This window comes from Candoia aspera, chromosome 5 (genome assembly GCF_035149785.1).
Source record: "Candoia aspera isolate rCanAsp1 chromosome 5, rCanAsp1.hap2, whole genome shotgun sequence".
Classification (NCBI taxonomy): Eukaryota; Metazoa; Chordata; class Lepidosauria; order Squamata; family Boidae; genus Candoia; species Candoia aspera.
The window spans coordinates 86,327,680-86,344,817 of NC_086157.1; the positions used below are offsets into that span (position 1 = coordinate 86,327,680).

General features: G+C 37.3%; 1 protein-coding gene across 2 annotated transcripts in view; it reads left to right on the top strand.

The window, feature by feature from the left end:
• BOC (BOC cell adhesion associated, oncogene regulated) overlaps positions 1 to 17,138 on the top strand; it is a 74,998-nt gene that overhangs the window by 39,051 nt on the left and 18,809 nt on the right. For both annotated transcript variants that reach the window (XM_063305663.1, XM_063305664.1), the window contains exons 4-10: positions 6,091 to 6,237; positions 8,666 to 8,809; positions 9,579 to 9,872; positions 10,438 to 10,710; positions 11,303 to 11,601; positions 14,334 to 14,493; positions 16,779 to 16,889. In XM_063305663.1, the coding sequence (XP_063161733.1) occupies positions 6,091 to 6,237; positions 8,666 to 8,809; positions 9,579 to 9,872; positions 10,438 to 10,710; positions 11,303 to 11,601; positions 14,334 to 14,493; positions 16,779 to 16,889 (1,428 nt within the window). The remainder of the gene's footprint in view (positions 1 to 6,090; positions 6,238 to 8,665; positions 8,810 to 9,578; positions 9,873 to 10,437; positions 10,711 to 11,302; positions 11,602 to 14,333; positions 14,494 to 16,778; positions 16,890 to 17,138) is intronic.

A 17,138-nucleotide genomic window follows, 5' to 3' on the forward strand; every position in this document is an offset into this window, starting at 1 on the left:
ATGGAAGCCAGGCAGAAAGTTTCCCCATACTGTTTAAATGCTGTTTGGATGGAGATTATAGTGGAATATCTCATATCCTGCTCTTAAATCTTTTTCAGTTCCCATTCTTGTAAGCTTTACCTTTCCAAAGTGGCCTTTTACTGTTCTCAGTGTTGTGATATATTTGGAAATCTGGTGACTTTATTTCTTTAGGAGCAGTTCTCTCAGTCCAATTCATATTCTTCCATCTGATGTTACTTTCCACTCTTACAAGTTGAGTCCATGATGAAATAAAGCAATTTAAAAAGAAATTTGGAAAAATCCCATATTTTTAGTGAGATGAATTAACAGTGTCAGTGTAAGTTAACTGAAATTGAAAAGAAATTCTATTCCTGCCATTTCCAATGACATAACACTTAAGAATGCCTCCTAGATGGTTCTAGACTATTGATCTCTGAAACTCATGTAAAAGTTGGCAGGCTTTCTTTGCTGTAGTCCACTTTCTTTCAAGTCAGCTCTTTAAGACTCTAGTTCAGGGATGGTAGCTTTTTGAACCAGTAGTCACTGGTTGGAATTGTGAAGTTCATATCAAAACTAGTCTCATAAAATGGCTGTCATTAGAATCTTTCCTATTCACAAAAAGCTACCGTGGTAGACATAGTCATAAAATACCTATCAGAAGAAGGGTGAGCAAGATTGCTACCTGTCACCCACTTTTCACATTTCTTATCAATAGGTAGCAGAAATTCAAGTAGGTGCATCTCCTTTCAAGTTTCACATGTGTGTTGAAAACTGGGTTCTGTCCCCAAAAATTGTTTTTTTCTGGGTCAGTATGGAATTACACCTTACTTTCAAAGATGTGGCTGAAAGCTCCAGAAGAAGCAGAACAGTGTGGGTTAGACTCCATATCTAGGATGGTATCCAGTTTTGGACACCACATGCTAAGAAGGATTCAGAGAAACTGGAAGAGGATTAGAGAAGGGCAGTGAGAATGATCAAGTGGTTATAAACTAAGTCCTATAAGGAGAGATTGAAGAAACTGGGAACATGAGAAGAGAAGACTGAGGCCATAGGTGTCCATGAGATGGCAAAAGAGAGCAAATAATGTGATGAGATCACACAAATGCTGTGACTTATATACTTGGGTCAGATGTTGTGACTAAAGTAGGTAATTGCAGCTTTTGTTGTTTGTTACAGATGTTGCTGTTGAGAAAGATATGTTAGCACTCTTCAAATATCTGAAAGGATGTGATGTATGTTCTCTCTTACCCCAGGAGTCAGGTCATAGAATAATGGATTGCAGTTATAGGAAAGCTAATTCCAATTGAATGATCAGAAAAATTTCCAAACAATGAACAATATGCAACTGTAGAACCAATTACCCAGATAGGTGGTAGGTTTCCCTTTACTGGATATGTACAGGTAAAGGCTAGACAGCCATCTATTCTGCATGCTTTAATTTGGATTCCTGCATGGGCAAGAAATAGGGCTCAGTGACTTAACTGGTTCTTTCCAGTTGTGTGATTTAAAGGCTGCTTCATGTGCTGCTACTTCTGGAAAAGTTTACCTTTAAAATTACTAATCTGTGATGCTTCTCCAGATGGTTTTCTTTGGGATCTGAATTATGCTAGGATTCCTTTAATCTCCTCTAGGATCTTTTTGTATGCTTAGTAGTGGCTTAGCCAGATATCTTTTTATGGTACCAATCGAAGCTAATATTTGTAGCTCAAGGTTGAACTGTGGAGCCCTTGGTGCTCTATGAGCCTTGTTGTTTTCTTGCAGACGTTTCATTGCCAGACTTGGCAACATCTTCAGTGCAAAGAGGGAGAGGGCCTTGCTCTCAGTTTATATACCATGGCTTGCCCTGTTTGTGTTGGTAGGGTGTTGTTCTCTCCTTGGGAGTTCTTTGATTGGGCTGTTGTTTGCTGCTTGGTTGATTGCCTGAGTTAATAGTTCCTTGATTAAGGTGTATTGTTCATCTGGTGTTAATCCTAGTGTTGATTTTTGCATATATGGGTGTTGATTGCTGGCAAGGGAGTGTACTGGTCTTTTGGCTTTTCTGTTGTCTCTTTTGAATGGTATGTAAATGTTGTTTACCTCTATGTGTCTGCTGATGGCTGCTTTGTCTGAGTGCCAGGCTTCCAGGAATTCTCTGGTGTTTTTGGATTTGGCTTGGCTTAGGATGCTCATCGTTTCCCAGTTGAAACTAGGGTTGAGTTAGACTGAAGATGTTGCCTAGTCTGGCAATGAAATATCTACAAGAAAACAACAAGGCTCAGAGAGCACCAGGGACTCCACATCTTTTTATGGACTTGATGAAAAAAAAATCTCTATTGTACTGATGAACTATTTGGAGGGGGAAAGGAGAACAAAGAACAAAGACATGATTTCATTCCAGGAACTATTTTATAGTTACAAGACTGTTTTATTATCGTGAAACTGTATTTTCTCTCTCTAGACCTACAAATGTCTTCTAATTGCAAAAAATACAATTTTTCTTCTACAAAGAAAATTCTCAAGAAATTGGATTGCAGAACTGTGGGACTATTCTCTTTTGCTCATGGATTCAAATGCTTAAGAAGAAAGAAATTTATCTATTTTTGTGGACATAAACTTTTTTTGCCAGTAATTCTGAAGCCTTCATAATAGTTGCAGGGTTCAACTACTGCTGTGATGAATTTGGACCACCAGGATTCACATTATTTTATTCTGATTCCAGCTCACATGTTGTTGATCGGAGAAATGTGTGCTGTGAGCAGCTAAGCTCTATCATTACTTTTTAGTCTCTTCTCTTAGCCTTTTTTAATACTTTATGTCATGAAAAGAGGGAAATGAGAGAATAATTCCAGCAGCCTTCTCTTCCCAAACACAATTTTCATATTAGGAGGAATGGAAAGTTCTTTAGAGATCTTGCAAGAAAAGAATTAACCTTAATCTATCTGTGGTATCCCATGGAAACATGTCTTTCACTCCTAAATTTGTCTTTAAAGGATTAATTACTTTAACTGAAGTTTACCCATAACATCTTCTCTTCTTTTGCATATATTAATTATTTTCAGTTGTATGATGCCAAGACATTCCTAAAGTATTAAACACGTTCGTTCCAAATCATTTTTTTTGTCTTTGTTAAGCCTTTCCCCTCCCTCTTTTCTTGAATCCAGGCACTAGCACTGAAATAGTCTCCTGACAGCTAATACGTTTTACATTTTGGAAGGCTTTTTGCTATGCTGCCAAGGGAGCTGTTTTTTATTTTAAAATGTTTTTGAAGCAATCTTGCTTTAATTAGCCTGTTTGAGAAATTTCATGTCACTTTTCCATGAGCGTGGGTGGGAGAACCTTGGAGCCAGATCTGTCTTTTACTGTTGGAGAGCTGATATAAATCCCAGAGAATGAAAACATATTTTTCCACTCTCCCATTCTGCCAATAGAGACTTGGCTGTAATTCCTAGTTTGCAGTCTTTTCTGGTTTCTGCTGTCCAAACTCCCTAGAAACTTGCCCTGAGCTAGTCCATCTCGGGATAGTAACATCGTCTTACTCCAGGAATATGAAGGGAGTTCATTCATCGTTATAAAATTTCCAAGCAAATGTTCCAGATTCTCCCAACTATAAAAACAAGGAGAAAATACCAATTTTAAAATTGTCTAATTTTTGGAAGGAATTCTTTGTTTTCAGAATATGGATTGGAGATGAGAAGTTGTGATTTAGAAACAGAAACCTAAAATAATATTGGATGAGTTTTTATTTTCACAGTGCTACAGTAAGGAAACAACTGATACGGAATTTATCTTTCAGTGTAACTTATGCTCAAATATAAAGTGCCCCACTCAGGCTTTGAAGCTGGTAATCCTATGATTTCAAATTGAGACATGGGGAAATAGTCCTTTTGCATGAAGTTCTGTTTATAGCATCATCTCTCAAGCTTTTTTGAACTTGCATTCTCCCCTTCTAAACATGTAACTAGCATGTGGCAACTCTCAACCAAAAAATTATCATCTAATCTTCAGATCAATGTTCAGTTTTCTATGCACATGCTTGTATGCATAAACCCTACAGCTGCAGGCAAAGATCTGGGAATTTGGATAAAATCTAAAAATTCCACACAGACATCAGAAGAAGGCCAGTACAGGGAATCTTTGGCCCTCACACAGGAATAGCATCTCTTTTTGAACTCTTGTTTTTATTCATATTCAGAAAAGTGCTGTTACCCAGACAAAACCAATGTGAGCTAGTGAATCTTAACCGAAGACTTGGCTGTTGGGGAAGAGAACTCCACAAGGAATACTGTTGAAACCTACCAATAGAAGTTAATTCTTTATAAATTATGTGGAAAGTGAAAAGCCAGATTTTTAAGATCTTGCTAACCTACTTCATTGGAGCATATATTATGACTGCAGTCATGATTTATGGTAGAGGTTTGCCTTTATCTTGAAATGTTTCATGAAATCTGGAACTTGAAATATCTTACCCTAACTGCAAAATAGGCTATTTTCAGCATTTGAAGCTTTAGCTCAAAATACTTTAAAAATGTATTAAATATCCTAAACAAGTCATTTCACTAAACTGTATGGTTGAAGCATTTCAAAATGCTTTGCATACTCTAGTTGATCAGTTCCTAGAAAAAGAAGGTGTTCCACTAAGGTTTTCTAAACAAAAAATGCACCAACCATAGACTCTCGGTTAACCGGCACCCATGGGGATTGGTGGATGCCAGATAAATGTAGTTTCTGGTTGCTTGAGAGTTACTATTAAACCCTAATATCCACTAGATAGCAACAGAGAGATACAGATTTTTTTGCTGGTTGCTTGAGAGTGCCGGGTTTTTTCTGGTTCGATTTTTGTGCTGGTTGCTTGAGTTCTGGTTAACTGAGAGTCTACAGCATCCAAAAATATGTATCTGTTTTATTAGAACAGTATGTCTAGCCAAATGGCTTTCAAGATTCCCTGGATTAAATTAAGTATATATTTGGGAATGTTTATTCAATAGTTATAGTTACATTGCTTTATTTTGTTGCATTCTTCTATACATACTACTAGGCATTTGTGTCATAGTTTAAAACCTCCTCTTACTCCTAAATTAATAAAATTCTTCTGGAAGAGTATAATGTTATAATTTTGAAATGAATATAGTTAGGTATATTTTAGAAAATTGGTTGCAAAATGGCAGTCTTTAGGTTGAAGTGAATCTGCATTTAAAGAATGGCAGAGTAAAGTAACAGCAACACTTGCTGTAATATTCATTTGTCCCACTTTTAGAATATCTTGTTGTTCCTTCTAATTCTATTATTTGGCTATACTCTAATAAACTGAAAAAAATTATTAGTGGTATTGAGACTAAATTTTAAACTTAATGCATACAGTGTCACACGTTTGGTTGGAGTTTGACAAAGCACCTTTGAGGACAAATTATTTGAGGTAGCTTTCTTAGCAAATTTTTGGGTTGGCACCTACTGTATAAGGTGCAGAGTAGAGTTCTCTTCTTGCAATCAATAGGTGCTCTTTTTGAAGCCTGCATACTACACCCAGAATCAAAGACAGCATGAGTTGCCCTGATATACAGGTTGCTAGGAAGCAAGAAATGAACATATCATTATGTTTTGCTTGCAGTCTTTTCAGATACATCTAGTCAACTGTATGAGCTTTTGGCTTGACCAAATTTTTGTTATGTTCTTATCAGGACCATTTTAAGACTTTGAACATGAGAGACAAAATGTCTATTTGGGCCACCTTACATTGTTCTCACTACATAGGAAGGCATGGAGAGGGAGAGGGAGATGTGTGAATGTGTGTTTTCCTTTTCTGCGGGGTATGTGTCCAGAAAGGAATGTATCAGACACCCAAAAGACTGATATAACTCTTGGATTTATAGTTTAACTGGCTAGCCTTAAATAAAAAATATAAATCCATTGGATCATTTCAAATTATGGTTGTGCTGCTATTAGTAAATGTTTTAAAATGATTACATTGTTCTACTACTGACACTGGTCTGTACTGTTATATTTTTATTGCTTTGCTTGTAGTGCACTTAGGTATAAGTGCATACCAAATAAACATATTACTGCTGTTAGGTGTAAACTATTAATTGATAATACTTTTTACTGTAATTTTAATAGAACTCAAAGACTTTAAGCATGATGGTCAGCATGTAATAGAAGTTGATGAGGGAAATACAGCTGTGATTGCATGTGACCTTCCTGAAAGCCATCCAAAAGCCCAGGTTCGCTACAGCGTGAAGCAAGAATGGCTGGAGGCCTCTAGAGGTGAGCTGTGATTGATGGTGGAAAGAGAAGCAACTGAATTAATGCTTTTTGTTTTGTCCTATTTCAGCCCAGGTGACTTGCAAATAAGTGGATTTCAGTTTTCAAAATTCTAAGCAGTGACATGCTGGCTATAGAATTCTGGAGGTCTACACATTTAGAAGGCATCCAAATTAGGGAAGATTGTTCTGTTCTTATCTTCTGATCAATTTTAGCATGTCCCTATGTTTTCTTGTTTATCTGTGCAGTTGTTCTGAGGTCTTAAAAGGATATTCTAGATGTTATACACAAGATTCCATGGCTACACATTTTTGTCTATTATCCAGTAGCCATTTCATAACTTTACTGTTAGATTTATCACATTCTCTTGTTAAACATAGCCTGTAAAAAGTAGACATGAATACCAGAAACCTTTGGGAATGAGTGGATCATGTCATACATATGTCTGGTGTCAGGAGAAGCATAAGGAATCTTAAGAGATGTTAGATCATTGTGATTGTTTATTGAGTCATTTTTAAGCCAAGATTTCTTCCATTCTACCAATCTACAGCAGATATATCAAGTAATGGGAGGGAATATTTTAGTTGGAAATAAGTGTATATGAAAATACTAAGTTGGGAATATGACAGCTGTTCCAATCATTTCTTGGCTGAACTGCACAAATACATGCACACAGCCAGATACAAGGGCTGGTGGAAAGATCAGTATAATTCCAATTAAAAATGTATTTAGATACCCTAACGACACTGATTTTCGAAAAAGACATGTAGTGTCTCAAATTTGCAAGTGGCTGTACATTACATGTACATTAGATAAACCTTCTAAACCTTCTTACTTTATGGAGTTCAAGGCTTTAGGAAGTTTCTGTGCATTTCCCCCATTTTCTTTTCCTTTTAATTATCTTTGAGGCAAAAGTTATACACTTCCACAATAGCATGAGAACTGCTCCACCTTGGTCCATTTTAAAATAAGGATAAATTGATTTGAGATAGACTGCAGTGTTCCAGTTCTAAGCCATATTTCTCTGCTGCTTGTTTTCCTGAGATTTTCAAGTTAAGAATTTTCAAACAACATATCTTTTGCCGCAGTTTTTAATATCAAAGAGTCTGCTTTGACTTTGGGTCTTCAGCTGCAGTCCTAAAGACATTTACAGGTAGTCTTCAGCTTACAGTGGCATTTGGGATGGGAATTGCTATCACTAAGCAATGCGGCCATAAAGCCTGATGTTATGTGACCATGCCACTTAGCAATGGCAATTATGGCAGTCCCAGTTGCCATTATTAAGCGAGGACCATGCAGATCATTAAAACAAGGACCTCACATGACCATGATTTCCAGCTTCCTGCCAGTTTCCCCAGTGACTTTGCTTGTGGGACGCTGGCAGGGAAGGTTACAAATTGCAGTCACATGACCGTGGGACCCTGCAATGACATAATTGTGAGCTGGATGCTGAGCACCAAGATTGCAATCACATGACATTAACTTTGAATGGATGCTGAACGAATGGTTTTAACTCAAGGACTACCTGTACTGTGGAGTAACTTTCATTATATACATTAGAATTTAATCCCGATTAAACAAACATAGGTTTTAATTATCATATCCAAACTCATATGTCTAACTGCAGCTGTTACTTTTTTAAAATTTACCTCAGTTACTTTTATTCTTCTCTTCCAACTGTTCACTATTTTTTTCTCTTCTGATAAACTTGGTTAAAATCTACTTTTAATATTATAATGTACATTGTTACAACATACTTAAACCCTGACAGCTGCTAACCTATTCACAGATCCTTCCTGCTGGATCTGGATCTGACAACATACAATTACCCTAACTGGTCAGTGGCCACCATTTTGGAGAATACAGAACCCCATTCATATTTATAGTCCTATCCTTTATCCCATGAGCTCTTGTGTTGGCAAAGCATTGTAAAAGCTTCACTTCTTCAGTGTCCCCTTCCTTCTCCATTAGCTAGGCAAGTAACAGGCATGGCCTAGATACAGAAGCCACTCAAGGTTTGTAAAGTGTTATATGAATGCCAATCCTGAGTAGAGAGCTTGTTATGAAGCACTTTGGAAAATTGATTGGGCAGTAGAGGACTACTGAAGTTATTTGAAGTTGGGTAGCACCTAAATCAAATAATTATATTAAATTAAATCAAATCTTGGTTTGCACAATGTGGCCTGATTCAGGGAAGGTTCTCTGATTAGAAGTTTATCTATAGTATTTTGTGATAAAAGAATGGTCTCATTCTGAATTAACCAGCTTTTTGGATTTAGAACATATGTTTGAAATAGAAATGAGTCAGTTAAGTATGTTGTGTAAGCTCAGCCAAAAAGTTTCATTTTCTATCCATAACATGGTAAAGCTGCACAGTAGAAATGTTTCTTTTCTCAGAAAATAGTTCTGAGTCATTTATTTATTTTAATAGACAACTACTTGATCATGCCATCTGGGAATCTTCAGATAGTCAATGCCAGCCAGGATGATGAAGGAACTTACAAATGTGCAGCCTACAACCCTGTCACCCAGGAAGTGAAAACATCTGTGTCTAGTGAGAGACTCCGTGTGAGACGTAAGACACAACTTCTGAATATTTGGGTTCTTTGGCTCGAAACTGTTGAATGATGGCATTTCTAATCTGTAATGAATGTTTCCAGTAGCATTCAGTGTAAGCTATCTTGCTTTATGCACAGCACCTTCTTTTGAGATCTTGTTTTCATGGGGTTTTTTGTGCAAGACTGTTGCATTTAGTATGACTTATTTATAAAGAGTCATGCTAAATAAAGAGCTTTATTTTTGTATTTCTCCAAGTTACAGCCATTCCTCTCCTTTTCTGTTGCTCCTTGTAGTATCACATCAAGTTGTCTCAAGAGACCTCTTATTTTTACATATGCTTCCTGCTTTTCACTGTGCATTCCTGGACTGTCACAATACAGTCTCCATGCCTCAGGGAAAAGAGAAACTATAAAGATGCTTCTGCATTTCTTTTTACCAGTTTTAAGCAAATATTCCTAGACTAGTTATTGCTGGAAAAAGTAACTAACAGAAGCAGTCCTAATTTCTAAACCATTTGGCTGCAGGGGTAAAACTAAATAAAGAGAACCCAGTTAAACAAATGAGTCAAAAACATACTTGATCATTGATTTATTGAGGCAAATGATCCCAAGATACATTTTCCAATTTTTAGATCTTTAGTGATAAAGTTTTAAAGAGTAAGATGCTGAAACTCCGTAATCATGGTATAACATTTTATGTAGTACATTTTTAAGAGGCAACCATTTCTTGTGGCTATTCCTATTTTATCAGAATTACTTCCTTTATCTGACTTCTTTTTGCATTAGGCTCAACAGCTGAGGCTGCTCGTATAATTTATCCCACAGAGGCCCAGACCATCATTATCACCAAGGGCCAAAGCCTCATCCTTGAATGTGTAGCTAGTGGGATTCCACCTCCACGTGTTACATGGACTAAGGATGGCTCCAATGTCTTTGGCTACAATAAAACTCGGTTCCTTCTCAGCAATCTTCTGATAGATGCAATCAGTGAGGAAGACTCAGGCACTTACAGCTGCATGGCTGACAATGGTGTGAGGAAAGCTGCAGCAGCTGTCATTCTCTACAATGTTCAAGTATTTGGTGCGGACAGTTGCAATTTCTTTTCTGTTTTGTTCTATTATATTATATATGGTTGTATAGATTGTATATGATAGTATATTTCAGACAAAAGCCGGACAACCGCTTGTCTGTGACACCTTAATTTGGATTTTTGTACAGAGCAGGGCATTGGACACAACATCCTCTCCATAATCTGTGATTCTAGTCTTGAACATGCAGTCTTTCACCTTATTGGCTACTGTAATTTTCAGAGGAGTTCTGACTTCTGAGTCTGTTGGCTGGAGAGGATTAAAGAGGGAAGGAAGTGTTTCTGTGGCTGTGCTGGAGCTGAATATAGTGTTCCTTCGTTCCTTTGATCTCCTAGTATAAAGCTACTCCCTATCTCTTGAGAGACTCTAACTTCAGTAAAATGCACAAATATGCAAGTATAGTTTCAGTTATAGCTGTCGTCATATCCCTGTGTTTATAACATTAGTAAGGATAGCTATAAATATTTCACAGAGATTACAGAGATCTCTGTTTCAGAGACAGCCTTTCTTATACCAATCTCCAAATGACTGGCAGTATAATTCTATCCCCTTTTCAGAACCTCCAGAGGTTAGTATGGAACTATCCCAGCAGATCATTGCTTGGGGACAGAGTGCAAAGTTTACCTGCAGAGTTCGAGGGAATCCCCAGCCTTCAGTGGTGTGGCTACGCAATGCAGTTCCTCTCTTTTCCAGCCATCGAATGCAGCTCTCTCGTAAGGCTCTTCGTGTTTCTAGCGTAGGGCCTGAGGATGAAGGAATATACCAGTGCATGGCAGAAAATGAAGTTGGGAGTGCACAAGCTATGATACAGCTGAGAATTTCCCAACCAGGTAAGTCTTGTTAGTGAAGTTCAGATAACAGAACAATCATGTTTGAGATCTGTCTCTTCCATAAGACTAAGAGTAGATTTAACAGTCTTCCAATACTTGGGCTGTCATAGGGAAGTGGGTGTGGCTTTATCCTCCATAGGGGAAGGACAAGGGCCAGTGGGTGGAAGCTTTACAGAGGGAGTTCCAAACTCAAAATATAAAGGGATTTCCTGACTGTGAGAGCTGTTAGGCAGTAAAACAGCCTGCCTCCCGGAGTTGTGGGTGCTCCATCACTGGAGTTTTTCAATCAAATGTTGGACCATTTGTCTAGGATGGTCTGAGGATTTCTGAACAAGGGGTGGAGACCTCGAGTGTCCCAATCCTATGATTCTTTATCTTTTCAGTGTTAAGCTCCTTGCTGTCTCCCTGATTTTGGATATCAAATTAAGGAGAAATATTCTAATGCATGCTGACGTTTCATGGGATATTGAAGTTTAATTCTTCTTGATCATTGGGAGTGATGAGATGTCCATTATAAAAATTGGTTGGATGTGCCAATATTTGTGTTTGTGCAAGTATTAAACAGGGCAGTTGTCTTCCTCTTATCTTCCAGCAACGAGTCAGATGTCACAGCAGAGACCTGTTGGTGATTCAGCACAGTCTGCCACCTCACCTACTAGGTTTACCAGTAGTGAAAAAATGCTGAAAGAGAAAGCTGTCCTTTTAAAATCAAAACCTACAGTTCCAGCAGCATCTGTCCAGTGTACCTCAAAAGAACTGGTTTCTCCAGCTGAGGCCCCAGTCATCCTTAGTTCTCCTCGAACTACCAAAACTGATGGATATGAACTGTTGTGGCGACCACGGCAGGATAACAAAACACCTATCCTCTACTATATTGTGAAGTATCGCAAGGTTAGCATATTCCAATTATTTTTTTTACTTATGTTCCATCTGTACTAACAGCAATATTAATCTACAGTTTCCATGGAAAGTTCCACATATATATGGAAACTGTAAATTAATAAAAAGAGATAAAATGAGAGAGACACTAGATTTTGTCTCTTAAGAGCAAAGAATTCAGAATTAGTGCATTGCTTTTACATTGCATTTATTCTTCTCAGGGAGGCAGACTGCAGCCTCCAATCACATGCCAAGGGGTAATTTGCACACAATCTCTGCTTGCAGCTTGTCATTTCTTTGTGGTTCTGGTTGATTGGAACAGTCTGTTTTTCAAACGCTTCTTGAAAATTCTTAGGTCAGAAGAAGTCACCACTGGCCTTTGCACTTAGCATTAACACAACTTTAGTACAGGACAAATTTTTGACTGGAAATATTTGTATATTAAAGCCCTTTATACATAGGGGTGGGAGAGTTCTTCCTGTTAATTCCTCCATTTCTTTGATTGGTAACCCAATGCCTTGAACTAAGGTTTTCATGTAATACAGAAACTGGTTATAGCAAGCCTGCAATTGTCATAACTTCATCAGAGCTCATCCCAGAGCTTGTGTGTTCACTTGAGACAGGGTTTGGTGTCACAGTTTAGGGAATATCCAGGAATGCTATCAAAATAATGTGGACTGGTTTGTTATCATTTGATGAACGATCGCACTGAAAAGCTTGTTAAGCTTATGCAGTTTGGTATGTGAAGTGAATACTTTTAGACATTGATTTATATCAAAGCAGCTTGAACTCCCACTTATATATGTTCACAGAACACATTTCTTGCAGAAATGTTCATGTTGTGAACAGAGCCTTTCCATCTCGCCTCTTTTCTCCACAAACATAACTGTATTTTTAACAATGTCAGCACTTAATTTTTAGCATTTTTACATAATGAATATAAGTTCATGTAAAATACATTATGCACAATTTGGTATACCCATAACTTTTCAAGTTTAGTATCCTGAATTTAAAAATATAGTGTATATAGCAAACAATTACATTAATCAACTGTACTTTTATATGTGTCTAATTTTTGTTACAAATGTAGGTATAAGCTGCTAAACTACAAGGAATTTAGAATCACTAATTTTTTCCATCTTATGAGAAAAAGACAAAAAGCTCAAATTAAAACAGAAGAAGTCCACAAAATTAATGTAAGACAAAGAAAGATGACGTATTAGGAGCTGTGGGTTATCCACAGAGATGAGGAAAAAGAAAAATGAATATTATTTTGCTATGTGAAACTTTGTCTAAACCTTTTCTGAGTTATGACTATCTTTTTTAGTTTATTGCCTTAATACACAAAAGGAAGGGGAAATGGAAATAAGGAGAACAAACACAAACATGATGACAATACAGGTAGTCCTCATTTAGTGACCACAATTAGGAGCAACAATTTAGTTGTTAAGCAAAGTGATTGCTAAGTGAAAAATCACATGACCGCAACTGCTTACAATTTTACTTCAGCTTTCCTTTGCTTTACAGCCTCAGAAGGATATGCCCCAAATGGCAGGGAAGGTTTCTGTACCTCGACTCACGAGGAAGCTGGGTAAAAGAGCAAATCTTAAAGCCCTTTCCCCCCATGCCTCTGCCCTTTGGAACGCTCACCCCAGTGCTGGGATAATTAGCAAGAAGGGAATTAATGTTTACATTTGGAGAGGAAGGGATTACAAGACAATCAGCAGGCCCACAATGGGGAATACACATTGAAATGAATGCACTAGCACTGGCTGTTTGCCTAGTGTACTCCTGCTTGGGAGGCAAAAAATCCTTCAGTGTGAAATTGATTAGGGTCTTTTCAGTGTCAGGCAGCAGCTGCAGACCAACTGGAGGGTTCTAATCAACTAATAAAGGTCACAGAGCTGAGCTTGTTAACTTCCTGTGTGCACTTTTTAGGGATGCGCTAAGCTGGGGAGAAAAGCAGCTCAGGAAGAGATAGCTTGTTTAGGTAATCTCTCTGCTCTGCAAGGAGGAGAAAAAAGACAAAAAAATGGGTCAGGCACAGGACGTGTACTAACTAACTATAATGGCAAATACATGACTGAGAGAGAGAGGGAGACACTGCCAAGGTCATAAATGCAGGCATTGGTCACGAAGTTACTTTTTCATCACTGTCATAACTGTGAACGGTGGCTGTCTGAGGCAGTCACTAAATGAGGACTACCTGTATTATAATGCATATAAAAGCTTAGTTTTTAAACATAGTGTTACACCTTGAATACATAGAATAATATTGGCTATCAATATTACTATTATCAATATTAATGTATATTGATAGTACTATTATATTACAATATTATTAATATTGTAATAGTAACATAATATTAGTAGTAGTAATTTTAACTACCAACATTTCTGCTTCTCTTGATCTGTTTTTCCACTGATATTTTATTTTTTATATACATGGGCTTGTAAATACTGAGATTTATCTGCATTAAGACAAGCTTCTTTAACTTTTCAGAGATCAATTTAAACTTTGTTACTTTTAGATTGGACTTCCACAACTTGGTGCCCTCCAGATATGTTGGATTATAAAGCCCATAATTGCTAGATAGCATAGTCAAAGATTGAAGTATGTGCTATATATTCATCTTTAGCCACAATCTATATATTCATCTTTAGCCACAATCTTTTTATAGCCTTTTACCCTTCATTAAGCACATTGTATCCACTGATCATTGTGTTCATCTTTTTTTTAACAGGTAATGAATTCTTCAGAAAGCTGGATAATCCGAGATGTCCCTGCCAGCCAGTATCATTTGAGTCTAACTAAACTGGATCCAGGAAGCTTATATGAAGTGGAGATGGCTGCTTATAACTGTGCTGGAGAGGGCCAGACAGCCATGGTGACCTTCAGAACTGGTAATGAATAACTGTCTTTTAGGATACAATTGCATGGAAAGTGGTTGGCTTGTCCTGGTGCTAAGGTCACCTTCACCGGGCTGGTGCACGTGCGTGCTCTCTTTTTTTTTTAATAAAATTTTATTTAGTTTCAAGACAAAGATAAAAGCTATGAAAAAACAAACGACTACAAAAAAAAAGAAACTAAAAAGGTGTGAAAACACAAGAGAGAATTTTTTTTTCAAAATTACAAAAAGACGTGGCTTCCAACTTTTAACAGCAAGGATATACAAAAATTTCCATAATCTCTTACTCTATATTAAATCAAAACCACATTATTTCTATAAGTCATTCCACTTTAGCACATAAATAAAAGTACAGTTACTCCTCCCCCTTACAGTATATTAAAAAAAAATTCATATCGACCTCTTAAACAACTCCCCCCCCAAGGATAACACATACTTAATTATTCCCTTCCTACTACTACTCTATACATTTCTGTCCACTATAATAAAAATCAAATTAAAAAGCACTTAACTTGTCTGCCATTATACTTAATAATTAACATCAGTCAAACCCTTAAAGCAAACCAAATAAACATTCTTTAACCCTTACCCATCTTCAAAATAAACTAGAGTATTTTCATATCCCCACAATGTGCACAGAGCTTTTCTCTTTAAAAAATCAAACAGCCTAACTGCCCCCCTCAAAAATTCCAGCTTCTCCTCAAAAACCCTCCCATACATAATAACCCCTTCTTCTTCATGGCATTCCATCAGAAAGTCAATTTCATTTATTGCTTGCAGATCTCTCTCTCCCTTAAATTTCTCTAACTCCACTATCCAATCTTCATCCAGCATCTCAGTAGAAATCCCAATCTCACTCTTAGAAGAAACATTTCTATCACTTTTGAATTCCTTGATTTCATCCACCACATCCCCAACCTGATAGCACATTTTAGATCTCATATTTTCCACAATGTCCTGAATATCTTGCATCAAAGCTTGGAAGAAGTCAGAAGAAATCTGTTTAAAATCTTGGTGGAAGTAAGAAAAAAATTGTTTAAAACCTTCCATGTCTCACGCAGTAGATTATGGCGCCCTCTAAGAACTTAACCAGTGAAAGTTGAAGACATGGAAAAGTTCCGAAATGTATTTACGCAAGTGAAAGTGAGATAAGCAGACAGTTCCCAAGGGAAAGTAAAAACAGAAAGCTGAAGGTTCAAATCAGCCGATTCACCGTTTAGGATAATGCTAATATCTTCAACTTTAATGCAAAAATAATAACAGGAAGACAATTGTTACTCTAAATCCTCCTTTGTATTTGGAAGGAAAACGAAGTCCAAAACTTAAAAAGGAATTTTTAAAAAGTAATCCCAAAAATAACAATAAGCACCAAGAGAGCCAGCTTCTCCTTGCTATAGAAAGCCTCTCTTAGGGTACACATACTTTATGTATGTATGTATGTACGTGTGTGTGTGTGATTTAGAAATGGGGTGGCCGGTCTTAGTGTTCCTTTAAAGCTACAGCAGCTTGGAGAATGATGACGGCCCCACCTCCTAGCTAAAAGCTCTTACCAGTCGAACGTGAAACACTGTTTGCAATCTTCTGGCTTCCAGCAGCTGTCCGGAGGACAAATGGGATGATTCCAGGCATTCTCCTTTATCTGGAGAACGTTTCTGGGCTTTAGGAAAACCTGTCTGAGCCCGAAAAAAGTTGCCGCATTGTCAGTTCCACCCACTTAACCCACGGGCACAGTTGCACAGTCTGCCATTCCCCACTGGAAGCTCTAGGCTGGTGCTCTCCTGATGTGATGGACTGCAATTCCTCAACAACCATGCTAGTGATTCCATATTGGAAAAAGCTGTGTTACTTGCCCTACCTTTTACATTTAGTTATCTGTGCTTTCTTTCTATAAATAGTTGCTTTTCTAGTGATCAATAATGTACCTTTTGGTAGGTACTTAATAATGTGTTTTAGAGTACACGTATTATGAAACCAAATTCTGGGTGGTTAGAATTCCCAAGATGGTCTTGATTCTTGTAATGTCATGCCCATTTCATATGCAAACTTTCTGTCTAGAATGGAATTCATCAAAGCAGTCATATTCTTAGAAAAATTTAAAATGGAAAAGTTAACTGAAAAACATTTTCTCACAAAAAAAGCATGCAGTTTGCTATATTCATGTTAACTAAAGCAATGTACATAATTCCTTGGAATGCAAACTCCCGCAGAGTGGTGAATTTATTTAACAGCAATAGCCAATTAATAGAATCCTCATTAACTAATTATTTTTGTCTTGCTCAGGACGACGACCAAAACCAGATATTGTTGCCAGTAAAGAACAGCAGTTCCAGAAGGATGACCCAGGCACTGGATCTCGAAGTAGCAACCAATCAGAACACAATCGCCTATCCCGTAGGTCATCTCAGAATTGTAGCAACAAAGTTTTTTGTGGTCTAGAAGCCAGTTTATTTGAAGAATGAGAAATGATCAGAGAGCTGATTTTAAAGACAAGACTATACAAATAGCAAAAGAGGTGTTATTTATCCCTCACTTCTCTCAAGTCCTTATTAGGTCACATCTCTCTCCAGAGTGTTTTTTTGGCATCAAGTACCTGCCATAGAAATGCCAACAATATATAGTCTTTAGGAACAATGTTTTGAT